This window comes from Bemisia tabaci, chromosome 8 (assembly GCF_918797505.1).
Source record: "Bemisia tabaci chromosome 8, PGI_BMITA_v3".
Classification (NCBI taxonomy): Eukaryota; Metazoa; Arthropoda; class Insecta; order Hemiptera; family Aleyrodidae; genus Bemisia; species Bemisia tabaci.
The window spans coordinates 9,279,981-9,293,113 of NC_092800.1; the positions used below are offsets into that span (position 1 = coordinate 9,279,981).

General features: G+C 39.7%; 1 protein-coding gene across 2 annotated transcripts in view; it reads left to right on the forward strand.

Annotated features, from left to right (window-relative positions):
- Positions 1 to 3,999: 3,999 nt before the first annotated feature.
- The window catches only part of LOC109038730 (facilitated trehalose transporter Tret1), a 31,770-nt gene continuing 22,636 nt past the window's right edge, over positions 4,000 to 13,133 (forward strand). The window contains exons 1-2 of one of the 2 annotated variants that reach the window (XM_019053902.2): positions 4,000 to 4,023; positions 12,220 to 12,371. In XM_019053902.2, coding sequence (XP_018909447.2) covers positions 12,260 to 12,371 — 112 coding nt within the window. In that variant the 5' untranslated portion in view covers positions 4,000 to 4,023; positions 12,220 to 12,259. Of the gene's footprint in view, positions 4,024 to 5,596; positions 5,993 to 12,219; positions 12,372 to 13,133 lie in introns of those variants that run through there. The other variant, XM_019053901.2, reaches the window with a different exon arrangement.

A 13,133-nucleotide genomic window follows, 5' to 3' on the forward strand; every position in this document is an offset into this window, starting at 1 on the left:
GGGAAGCCTCCACCAGCGTTGTAAGGTGAGGCGCCTCGTATCCACAGACGTCTGCTTCCCCGTGTTTTTGCTTGCAACCCAGTCTCGGAAGGGATTGCTTAACCCGCTTTTTCGCTAAAAGGGACACAGTTGAGCTGAGCTTTAGCCCCCAAACGATGCCAGGGTGTATTTTTCCGCCTGCAACAGGCCGTACAAATACCTTCCGACCGAGCGGAAAAAGCTTCCACCAGCGGGCCTCGTTTCCATAGAAGTCTGCTTCCCCGTGTTTTTGCTTGCAACCCAGTCTCCAAGAGATCGCTCAACCCGCTTTTTCGCTTATAGGAACACAGTTGAGCCGAGCTTTAGCCCCCAACCGATGCCAGGGCGACTTTTTCCGCCTGCAACAGGCCGTACAAATACCTTCCGACCGAGCGGAAAAAGCTTCCACCAGCGGGCCTCGTTTCCATAGACGTCTGCTTCCCCGTGTTTTTGCTTGCAACCCAGTCTCTAAGAGATTGCTTAACCCGCTTTTTCCTTAAAAGGGACACAGTTGAGCCGAACTTCAGCCCCCTAACGATGCCAGGGCGACTTTTCCCGCCTGTAACAGGCCATACAAATGCCTTCTGACCGAGCGGGGGAAGCCTCCACCAGCGTTGTAAGGTGAGGCGCCTCGTATCCACAGACGTCTGCTTCCAGGTGTTTTTGCTTGCAACCCAGTCTCGAAGGGATTGCTTAACCCCTTTTTACGCTTAAAGAGACAAAGTTGAGCTTAGTTTTAGCCCCCAACCGATGCCAGGGCGACTTTATCCGCCTGCAACAGGCCATTGAAATGCCTTTCGACCGAGCGGGGCAAGCAGCGTTATAAACGGAGGGGCCTCGTATCCACAGACGTCTGCTTTCCCATGTTTTCGCTTGCAACGCAGTTTCGAGGGTATTGCTTAACCCGCTTTTTCGCAACAAGGGACACAGTTGAGCCGAACTTCAGCCCCCAAACGATGCCAGGGCGACCTTTTCCGCCTGCAACAGGCCGTACAAATACTTCCGACAGAGCGGGGGAATTTTCCACCAGCGGGCCTCGTATCCATAGACGTCTGCTTCCCCGTGTTTTCGCTTGCAACCTTGTCTCGAAGGGATTGCTTAACCCGCTTTTTCGCTAAAAGGGACACAGTTGAGCCGAGTTTTAGCCCCCAACCGATGCCAGGGCGACTCTTCCCGCAGTTCATACATTCAATGGCCGATTTCTCTGAAGATCAAACAGGGAATGCTAGCACACGCTGGTTTGTTCTACTTGGGTAAAGGTGATCATGTCATGTGTAGATAGATGTTTGTATCCTAGTCTCTAATTTTTATATGAAACGAGCGATTAAATGAGCACATTTCACGTCTCATACTGATCACACCATTCAATCCTACGGATTTTCTTGTGAAAATTAAACTTCTCGGAAGCATAGTGGAGAGAATTATGGGTCATAAATCCTCTAATTATCTCCACAGCGCTCCACAGTAGTTATGGAACTCGCCTCTTTGCGCGGTAGCCGACGTATTGCTGTAGGTTGAGATCGGCGGCATGTTAGCCCCTTCATTGCACCGGAATACAACCCTACCTACAGCGTGGCCATAGTGGGAGGTTTCTCATTCCTTGTCATGGCGTGAGCCACTCGGTTATGTGCGTGCCTTGTGTTATAGAATAAGAGCAATTTTATTCGTAACTCATTTTGATTCATTTATTCATCACTCTCATATCTATACCATTGAAATCCCGCCAAGACTTGCCACTATCACATCATATTGTTTTTTTCGTTATTATCTTTCGCGACAGTGCTTCCTCAGGCAAGAGAAATAAAAAATCTCCAAACGGCTCATGTTACCCTCGAGGTTCTTGTTAGACGCACTGACGGTATCAATCGCCGGAATAGAATTAAAAACTTGGAAAAAATAAAAGCCAAAAAACACCATTCGAAAACAACGGTTCGTGTACGTTCGGGTCGAAATTGAGCTTTTACTAATCCTCTTACGAGAGGCGGACTGGGTACAAAATCGTTGGTTGCGCGAAGATAGCGCAAAGGCCCCAGAGGGGGGTCCGGAAAATTTTTTTTTAATAAGAGCCCCTCCCAAATCAAATTTTAGTTTATGGAAGTCGACACTTTGCCTGTATTCGCGATGAAAATGGGCTCATTTCACGTCTCATACTGATCACACCATTCAATCCTACAGATTCTCTTGTGAAAATTAAACTTCTCGGAAGCATAGTGGAGAGAATTATGGGTCATAAAATCCTCATTTTACGTGAATACATCACAAATGGACCACATTTTGCAATTCGAAACTACAGTTCCTGGCGCATCCATAAAAGCACCTATTTACCATTTGCCACCGCACTAGTGGCATGTTGTCTCTAGAATGAGCCAGAAATAGCAGTTCCTAATGATTGAAAAATGCAGTCCAGTGGCGTGGCGTGCTTTACGATATATCGATTGATTCGCCATTCAAACCTATGAAAAAAGATCGATTATCAGGGCGTTCGCAGCGAACACCTTAGTAATCGATTCTTTACCATAGCTTCAAATGGCGATATATCGATAATCGATGCTTCACGCCACGCCACTGATGCAGTCCAAATAATTTTGACAGTAGGTCCACAGTAGGACTACATAATATATAAATTAGGAACTACAATCTCTAGCTCGCTTTAGGAACACGTATGTGCCACTAGTTTTCCTATGCATAGGAGTGTTTTTACGAATGAACCAGATACTGCAATGCCTAATCCTATTTATTCCAAAATGCAGTCCAGTATCCAGTTGCAATACAATGCTACCATGCTAGAGAAGAACGCCGTATGAAAATTCGAGAAATGCCAAATTTCCGCGGATGAAGCACATATTTTTAAGAAAGCTGTGCTTATTTTCCTTCGAAATTTCCAGATATTTTAGATAAAACTGCGAATAAAATTGTTTGAAAAATTACAAGAAAAATATTCAAAATTTTCCCAGTCAATTAGTTTTTTAATGAAGGAAATATGACAACATCTGATGGCTCGTGCGACGTAATTTCTCAGCAAGGCAGAATTGCAGCTTGAAAAATGGACAGAGTTTAACAGAAATGCACTGTTTGTCTATTCTTGCAAGTTTGTACTGATGAGATGAAAGTTAAAATGAGTGGAAGTTTCATACCTCCATGACACAAGTTTCATGGCCTTTAACGACTGATTTTCCGTTCGCAATATTTTGTTTTAATTCTACTTATAGACAAGCAAAAAATTTACGACTAGTGGACCACCATGTTTCCGTGGTAAGGAAAAGCGCCGTATGGATATTCGAGAGTTGCCCAATTTCCTTCAATAAAATGTTCGTTTCTAGGATGCGTTATGAATATGTTATTTTGAAATTTTCAGATAATTTAGATCTGATCGCAAGTAAAATTCTCTGAAAAATTAGAGAGAAAATATTTACAAACCCTGAGATTTTGTACAGTATTGGAAGAAATTTGGCAATGTCTGAAAGCTCATAGGGCGTTCATTCTTACCACGGCAGTATGATGTCACCAAGTTGTTATTGTTTGCCCTACAACTTCCCCCCCCCAACGTAACTTAGTGCGTGTATGTTATGAACATAGTTCAGATAAAACGCTAAAAATATCCGCATATGTGTGTTAAAAATTTCTGTCACAGGATTTCGATTTAGGACCAATGTACGGCGCACTACGAGGCGCGTGCACATTTCAATATTCACACAATATTTGAAATCAACGCAACGTGATCGAAACCAGTTTTCGCATTCGAATGGACGACGATTCGAGTGGATTTCAACTCGTGGACCGGCCAACATCGGTGAAAAATTACAGAGGGGGTCACAAGAGCTGGATGGCTTCTTCTCATGGACTGCCCGCAGGCTTGTTTACTTTAGCTGCGTCGTTGTGCAAATGTTGCACCTCGTCAACTCCTTCATGATCAGTGGTAGTTTCGCACTCGCAAAAAGTTACGGTCACTAGTGAGGCTTTTGATTTGACATGCGGTGAATCGTTGTTTTGAGGTATTACTTAAAGGTAGGAGTCAATATTTACAAGTACTTTGCATAAAAATTAAGGCGTGTTGCTTCAATCGTTATGCTTCTTTAATGTCTCGTTAACCAAATACTCATACTGCGCAATGAGAAGGAAGAATGCCGTAATAACATTCAAATGTTGCCAAGTTTCCTTTCAGGAAAGATTTATTTTTGAAGAAAATTATGGATATTTTTCCTTGAAATTTCCAGAATTTATACATCAATTTACGAACGATATCCCCTGAAAAATTTGAAGCTTAATATTCCCAAATGTTTTTAAAAATTCGTGATTTGTCTAAGAAAATTTGGCAACGTCTGATGGTTCATACGGCGTTCTCCTATAGCACAGCAAAATAGGACTGTGAAGATTGACGTCTTAAGTGCTAATTTTGAACAAAAATTTAACCCCTCTTATCAATTTATGCAATATTATCGGAATTTTTGAGTGTTTCGGCCGCAGTCGAAAGCATGATTAAAAGATGTACCTCAACTTCCTAACAAATTAACTGGTTTACACATAAAATATGTAAATGAATAAATAGCAACAGTAAAAGTGCATAAGCTTTGATGGCACCAAAGCAACTAGTGGCTGCAAGACACCAAGGGGTAAGAGGTAAGTTCTATCACTTATATTTGGATAAAGTAGGAAATAAAAAAATCATGTCATACTCAATGATATAAAATCTTGGTAAAAATGATATAAAAAATGGTTTTTGGTGACTTGTGTAATTTTTCCTCTCAGAGAGTTGAAAAATTCAGAAACCTATAAGAAAAACGTGCTAAACTTTAAAAACCTTCAAAGTTCGACTATGTGCCAGGGTACTTTAGAAAATATCTGCTTTGATCGTCAGTCCTTAACATGACTATCTTCGATGAATAATAATCCGTCAAAAACTCCATTCCGATAAATGTGATCATTACGAAGGATATACTGAATAGTATCGCAATGTTTAGAATGTGAACTAGTGTACATAGTGAAGTAGCCTAAATAAAAGTTCCTAAATCCACCGTGCGTCCTTTCTATACTAAAAAATTTCTAGTTTGATAAACATGGGCGGATCTAGACACCACCCGCTACCGGGGGGGGAGGGGGGGTTTAAATTTTTCAATTTTTATATCGATTTTGCGCAGTTTGAGTCAACTGTGTCATGATTAATTGCCAAATATAAGCGTCTTTTTTTTTTCTTCTTCTTCCCTCCGTTCCTTCCTTTTTTATTCCTTCTCTTTTCTTTCCTCCTTTTCTGGGCGAACGGGGGAAGAGGAGGGGCGCGCCCCTTACGCCTCCCTCCTTAAATCCGCCTATGGTGACAACACCGCGGCTAACCGCGCAAAACTCCAATCTGTGCGTACCGTGTCAATAAGTAAACACAACTCTTAAAAGCTCCGGCGCTCACGGCGACAGGAACTGAGAGTGAATGTCACCCGAAAAAATGTTTAGCCGATAAACAGAAAACAGATAACAGATAACAGGCGCGAGGGAACAGATAGCCGAGACATGTCATAAATGGCGCTCGGTAGCTGGTGATTTCGCGATCGGAAAAAGTGTCAAAAACCACTCGATGGCGGGGTGAGAAGGGACGGAGACTTAATTGGTTCGGAAATCGATTTATCACTCGTTTATCGCACCTCGTGCAATCACACCCGAGTACAAATCAGTTTCCGCCGTGATAGAGATAAGTATTCGGGATCTTCGATCTATGGTTTCGTTTCAGTACGCCTTCGTCGATCTCATAAGTCTTTCGTGACTTCTCAACGATAACTCTAAGTGGCGGCTCGGGTGCGAACAACCCTAACATCACTAACACCCCTCCCTCCCTTAAAAAAAAACCCCTTGTTTTCTTAATCGGACATTTTTTTTATTTAACACTATCGATGACGGTTAAATTTAACAAAAATGTAATCTTGATAGTTCCCATTGGCGTGCAATCGACTCAATTTTGGACTAACTGAATTTTTTACCGGAGAAAAAGGTAATGTGCAATTTTAACGTTTTCAAAATTCTCCAAGAGATTTCAGTGAGCGATTTTGATTGAAAATAGAGCTTTGTTTAACAGAATCGAACCGAGCAACATCTTGATTAGACCGACAATTTGAGGTTTGAAGTTATGTATTCCTCCTTAAGACTTAGTGTTAGAGAAAAAGTACAACTTCCACATTTACATTACACCTGTTTGTCAGCGATTTTGAATTTTTGATAATGTACGGCTAGTTAAGCGTAAAATAATTCGTCATTCAATTTGTCTAAACTTTCTGACTTTTTGACTTGTTTCATTACTATTCGATTCGGTCAAATTACAATGGAAACAAACTAGTCGACAAAAAGAGGGCATGGAATTTATGTACAGTGGTATTTCGCCTTCAATTCCTAAGATAGGCCAGAACATATACGTCATGCAGCATTGGAGTTTGAATGAGGATTTGGACTACATTTTGCAATTAAACACAACAAAATCTGGTTCATCTTTAAAAAACTCATGTGGATAGGGAAACTAATGGTGAATGCGTTGTTTCTAAGCTGAGCCAGGAATTGTGGCTCTAATTGCAAAATGTAGTCTATTTGTGTCTTTTTGTTGCCGACAAAGCTTACCCCGTGGTAAATTTTGGCAAACTACTGTAAACGGTTTTGATATTTAGCTCTGTCTGTCTTAAAATGTAAATCTCTATGATTGATAATCATAGAGAGAATAAGCAGTTTATTCTCAATTTTCATCTAGAGCTGTGTTTCTCTTGCAAAGAAGAAATTCCCATCGAGATTTTTGCGCCAAAAGTGATGATATCGCCCCCACAGTGTAGGATTACTATTCATAAATCAATAATTAGCTACGTTGTAGAGTCCTGTTCACATCTTCCTTACTTCAGAGAAAAGTAATACTCCTCCAGAGATTCAACTGATTTCCCCTCATTACACACGGAATCTTCGGTTAATTTTTCGAACAATATCGTTTATTGACTTTTCGTAAAAAGAGCAAAGATTTCGAACTGTCAGTCAATAATTGCTTGCGTTCTCAAACATCCTCCAAGAATGACGAGTATGTTGCGCGAGCTAAAATAATTACACCCATGCCATAGTTACACCTATACCCTTTGGTTGAAAAAATATCGGCGGCGTAGATTCGAGTGGAATATACTTTCATTCACTGACAGTCACTTCTTCGTCGAAAGATTTTCAGACATTTTTCTAAGCTGAGGCAAAGACCTCTCGCCGTTCTCCTTTCAAAAAAAAAAAAAAAAAAAATGCAGCTAATTTCAATTTTAACGTCTCTGGACCATTTCTTTCACTGCATGTTAACCTTGTATCCTGTATTCTGACTTGTTTCCTCTGATAAAATCGCACTTAGAATTAAAAAAAAAAAAAATACCTTGGTTCTGTATCGTGAAACACTTGAATTGAAATGTATGAGCCGCACTAGCTCTTCCTCGATGCTTGCCAGCATCAATGCTATCGAGTGAAAAAAAAATCGGGGGAGATAGGTAAAAGACACTCCTTAGTCTCAGAATAAAATTGTGAATATCTGCGCTCTCCGCACTTCAGAAAGAGAGGCAGAATGATTGACAGGGGTAAATACGTTCGAGCTCGAGCGATAGCAAGATGAGCGCATCGAGATGAGATGTCACATATCGTAGTCATTATTCCCCTGCATTATTCTCAAGTTTCCGTCAGTGAAACGAGTGCGCAATGAAAGAACAATTACGGTAAAATTACTTTTAAGAACCCATAAACATATGCAAAAGTGCAGCTAGATTCTTTTCAGGGATAATTATCAAAAATATACAATTGGAGAGGGGTCGGAATATCTAAAAAAAACTTTTTTTTAAAAGTTATTTGAGGTCTTTAATCCGTTTGAGGATTCTGCAACCTCGAGTAAGCATCGGGTTAGGGTTTGTGCACATCCATGCTCCGTACTTTCAAATTTTCAGGGATTAAGGCAGTCTGTCTCTGCAGATTCACTCGTCAGTCCCGTGAAAATTTGTTGCCACCACCGGGATTCGAACCCGAGACCTATAGACCTAGAGTCAGACGCGGTGACCACTAGGTCAACCTGGCTGGCCAAAAAGAAAAAAAAAACCTTATAAATAATCGGAGAAAATTGTATGTTTGTAATGTAAATGTATAGTTTTATTTTTTCGGTAGAGGGAGAGGTTACAGTGGGTAGGGTCAGGATTCTTACCCTCAGACTTTGAGTCACTGCATTTGTATAGATGTTGCCGCTTGACGCTCTACTTCATAGAGATTTTCCCAGTTTAGATTTCTGAGATAACCTAGAATAAAAATCTGGGGAGTCAGAGAGAGAGAGAGAGAGAGAGCTTTGAGTATTGATGGAAAAGAATGCCGCAATAAAATCTTAATCCAATGATAGCAGAGAATAAAAATCTGGGGAGTCGGAGAGAGCTTTAAGTATCGATGGAAAAGAATGCTGCAATAAAATTGTAATCCAGTGATGTTCGCTCAGAAGAATGCCGTAATAAATTTTAATCCAGTTATGTTCGCTCGTTCATGCAGGCACGTGGCCCATGTACATATACGACTGAATGCACAACCAGTTGAAATGCCTTGCAATTAAGTATTAAGCTCTGATAAAGTTCCCGGTGCAAAGTAAGCTCTTGAAGAACCTCCGGTGTTCCCGCAGAGGGTCTCCTAATCCGGTTGATTCGATAAAGCTGAGCTTTCATACATACTGTAATTGATCACAAGGGCGCAAACTTTCCTGACCAGCGCAAAATTTTTCCATACGAAGCTTCGGAAACGTCGGCGGATGGCTCACTATCCAATACTTCATTGTTTCATAGCTGTAACTGCAATTTTCGATATCAGTAGTTTTTTTTTACCTATCTCTTAATTTTAGACGGTTCAAAAATTTCATGGAAAATTCTATAAATTTTGTCAATTTTTTTTCGTAGTAATCATTTTTAAAATGAAATGTCAGCATTAATTTGTAACGTTTTTGCGTTAATATGGATGAACTGCAATGCATTTGAATGATAACTCTGAATTTTATCCCAAGTGCTGTTAACTCAAGTTGATTATTGTAATACACATTTTTGTTAAATTTAAAATTGAATTAAACTATTATTAAATTGAAATGAAACTTATTATCCATGTTTACGATTGTGTTGATGACAGCGAAAATTAAAATACATTGCATTTCTTTGAGTACACGTTGAATACACTGTTATGTACAACTTCGTAGTCAAGTTGTCATGATGGTTACCTAACATACGTAGGAACTGTTCTTGATCTTTCATGTAAATTGTTTTGGATCAACCCAGCATTTCTGCCTGGTGTTTCATTTATTTATTTTTGTCATAACTAGTCGTGCAAATATCAAGTTTTCTTTTATTCCGTTTTAAGACTCAGCTTTTTTATTTTGGATTTATCGCTACCTTAGATGCGTTGTATCAGCGTATGATCTTTCTTTCGGTGACTGATAAAACCATTAAATTTCGCTTCATTAGTTTAAAGAGGGATTCGATACCATCTCCGGGGGGATGGGGGACACATCTTCAATCTCGTAAGGTATAGCACGAAGTCGGAAAGTCTGAGGTATTCTGCTGTGCTAAAGAAAAACGCTGTATGAACCTTCAGGCATTGCCAAATTTCCTCTGATAAAACACGAATTTACTAGGAAAATTCTAAACATTTTTTATCTAATTTTTAGGACAATTCTGTTCACAATTTCATTTAAATCATCTGAAAATTTCAAGGTAAAAAATGCATAATTTTCCTCAAAAATAATTATTTTATCGGAGGAAATTTGGCAACTCTTAAATGTTCATGCGGCGCTCTTCCTTAGCATGGCAGTATTGCCCAGGGACCTGTCCGTCCGTATTTCATACAAATTACTCCATTAATTCTAAACAAACACAGTTATCAATGAGCATGAACTTTGCTCAATTTATATAAGTTTCAAATGACTATCTGCCGTGAGGAGCTCTCCGTCATTTATCACCTCGAAGTTTAAAGTGTCCAAGATAACCTGCATACTTTTTACGGGAGGAAAACTACCTCTCAAAATAAAAACGGAACGCTCCGTCGGTCACTGTTTTTCGTCTGTCTTTCCGATCGAGAAAAGGCTTGTCCTTTACGCTGTCAATCAACCTTCATAGAGAGACGTAACTAGAGTGGGTCAAGGGCTGGGACAGAGAAAAATGTTACTGAGAAAGGGGCGGGGTGCAGCTTTCAAACAAGGCCTCTCAAAACCGTCAATATTTTATTTTGCGGTATTAGGCATTAAGTTCATTTCTCCATTTTCCGGCCAAAGTATGACGAGCCCCATCATGCGACGTTAAACAATTTCTGCCGCCATTTTATTTTTTTACAAAGAAATTGTTGGTTAAATTCGTTGGAAAATTTAATCGATTGTTGTCGGCAGTACAAAGAATATTCAGTGAAATTTCCGGACAGCTTCGTTGAACAATTTCTCTGTACAAAAATAAAACGGTGGCGGAAATTTTTAAACGTCACATTGCGCTTGTGGTACTTTGGCTGGAAGGTGACGATCCTGTATTGACGCGGTATTCCAAGGTTGCAAAATCGATTTAGATAATTTAATTTTTTACGAAAATATACCTGTGCAAATTTCATAGAAACTTCTCATTTTTGCTTGAGAGCAAAGGAAATATCTGAGAAATTTTCTAGTTAGACATATTCAAGATTCTCTCAGTAAAAATTCGATTTGCGAGGGAAAATTCGGCAACATTGTAATGTGGTTAAGTTCTTTCGTGAGAAAACGACGAATTTTGCGACTGCCCGAACTGGCTAAATTGCACAAAAAGCGCGGGCTCTGCCCAGCGAATAGAAACTAACCTCTTTGAGAAAAAAGTGGTTTGAGCATGGGAATTTTTTAGCAGAATCGCAAATTCACTCTTGTGAGGAAAATTCTCATTGTTAATAATATTTGAATGTTAATGATTTGTAATACTGGTTACAATGCTCCGCACTCAGAAGCAACAAAATTGAATCTGGTGTGAAAATGATCGACGTTAAGGCGTTTTTCGTCAGTTGGTTAAAACCCTCCACTCGTTAAAACAGGGCAAAAGTAAATTTAAAGGGGGTAATCCAGTCGTCAGTTCGCCATTTCCCTCGCGAAAGAACGTAACAAAATTTCCATGTTGCCACATTCCCCCTCGAAAACGGCACTTTTACCAAGAGAACCTTGGGCTTTACTAACTGTAAAGTCCACTGATTTTTCTTCTGATCTCATACTAAAATCAGGAAAGTGACAAAAAAAGTACAGGTGCATTCTTGTGAAAGATTTAATTTTTCGAGTAAATGTTCCAACTTTGGAATGAAGTTACGTTCCTTCGTTCGAGAAGCGACGAGTTGGCTCCCTTTGCATTGCTCAATAGTGAAAATGAATTCATGAGAAGGAACGAATCGTGAATAAAACTGGACTACATTTTAGCTCCTTTTAGGAACAACGTATGTGTCATAAGAAGATAGGTGTTTTTATGAGGGATCTCGAAAGAACGGTTCCTCCTTGAAAAATAAAGTCTAATTGATTTGCAATGTTTTTTATGGACAATTCTACCAACCTACCAACCAACTCAACAAGCAAACCTCTTGTTTTTCAAACTATTGTTTCCTGGAACACTTGTTACTTGTTCCTCTCAATATAAACACAAATCCATTTCTTCGTAAAAATGATCATCTGTCAAAATATTAGTGAATGAAGCACACTATCTTATTTACAACAATACACGATTTTCGTGGTAACGACATTGACGGAGATAATAGCAGCATAAAAATGTGTTGTCAGCAACTTGTTGCGGACCTTATCAATGTCATGCTGTTGGGTAACTTGTCCGTAACATAAGGGTAATATTTCACCGTTAGTTATTGATGTCAACATATATGCCACTCACAATCATGACACTAATGTGATCGCAATACCGATGTCAGCGTCAGCATAACTGTATTTATAAACTAGGCCTTAATCTCAAACTATCATAGCCAGCGGTAAATTGAAAAAATTAAATAATAAGTGTAAGCTTACGCTTTTTCAATAAGCTCCTTTGTAGATTCAGAAATGTCACAGAGAACTGGTCCAAAGTCAGTGTGTTGTGACCCGCTGCTGTCGGCCCCATTCCAATTGTTAAAAAAAAAACAAGTAAAATATGTTACAAAAAAAAATATTTGACTGATGGTTTCTTTTAAAAAAAAGGAAGAAAAAATTTATCACGGAATTTTCTGTTCCAGGCGTAGACGGACTAGCTGCCATTGATATTTGAGCCCAGGCATGTCTCAGGGGGACAAAATGGAGCGGGGTCAAGAATCCATTACTATGATTCCCCGGGGGGATGTGCGAGAGGAAGGGAAGAAACTACCACAGTATATAGCAGCAATCACAGGTAAGTCCGTTTAGGATCACCCTTTGCACTCTCAATCTACGATTGCCGTCCCAGAAAGTGAGTTTACCTAATCTGCCGTGCCAAGGAAAAACGTCACACGAGCCCCCAGGCGCTGCAAATTTACTTCAGTAAATCAAGAATTTTCGGGAAAATTCATGGACACTTTTCTTTCGATTTTTCAGATAATTTTGTTCGCAATTTCATCTAAAGTTCCTGAACATTTCTAGGGAAAATATCCATAGCTTGCCGTAAAATAAACATTCTTAGACGGAAATTTGGCAACTCTCAAATGTTCATGCGGCGTTTTTCCTTAGCATGGCAGTAACCAATACAAAGATAGCCAAGGAAGTCTATAAAAAGCCTTGAAAAGCCACTACTCTCAGCTTTCTAACGCGTCATAGAACTCATAGATTTTTAAATTCGGTTCAGTGTAACTCAAGTGAAAAAGATGGTTCTGATCCCATGTCCTCTCCGTGCGGGCCCAAAAAACGGAGCATTATTTCGGCGGAGAGGAGGTGGGTTTAAATATTCCACTTTTCTAGTCTATTAAACCTTTGAAAATCTATAACGCGTTCAAAGGCTGAGAGTAGTGGCTTTTCAACACTTTTTGCAGATTTTCTCTATCAGTCTTAGTTTAGTAGATATTGAAACTGAGTAGTCAAACTTTCTTTCTGAGCGACTCCTGTATATATCAGGAGTTTTTAATTTTCACTCTCTGGCAGTTCCTTTCTCTGTCGGTTTTCTTGTTTGTATTCATCGAAA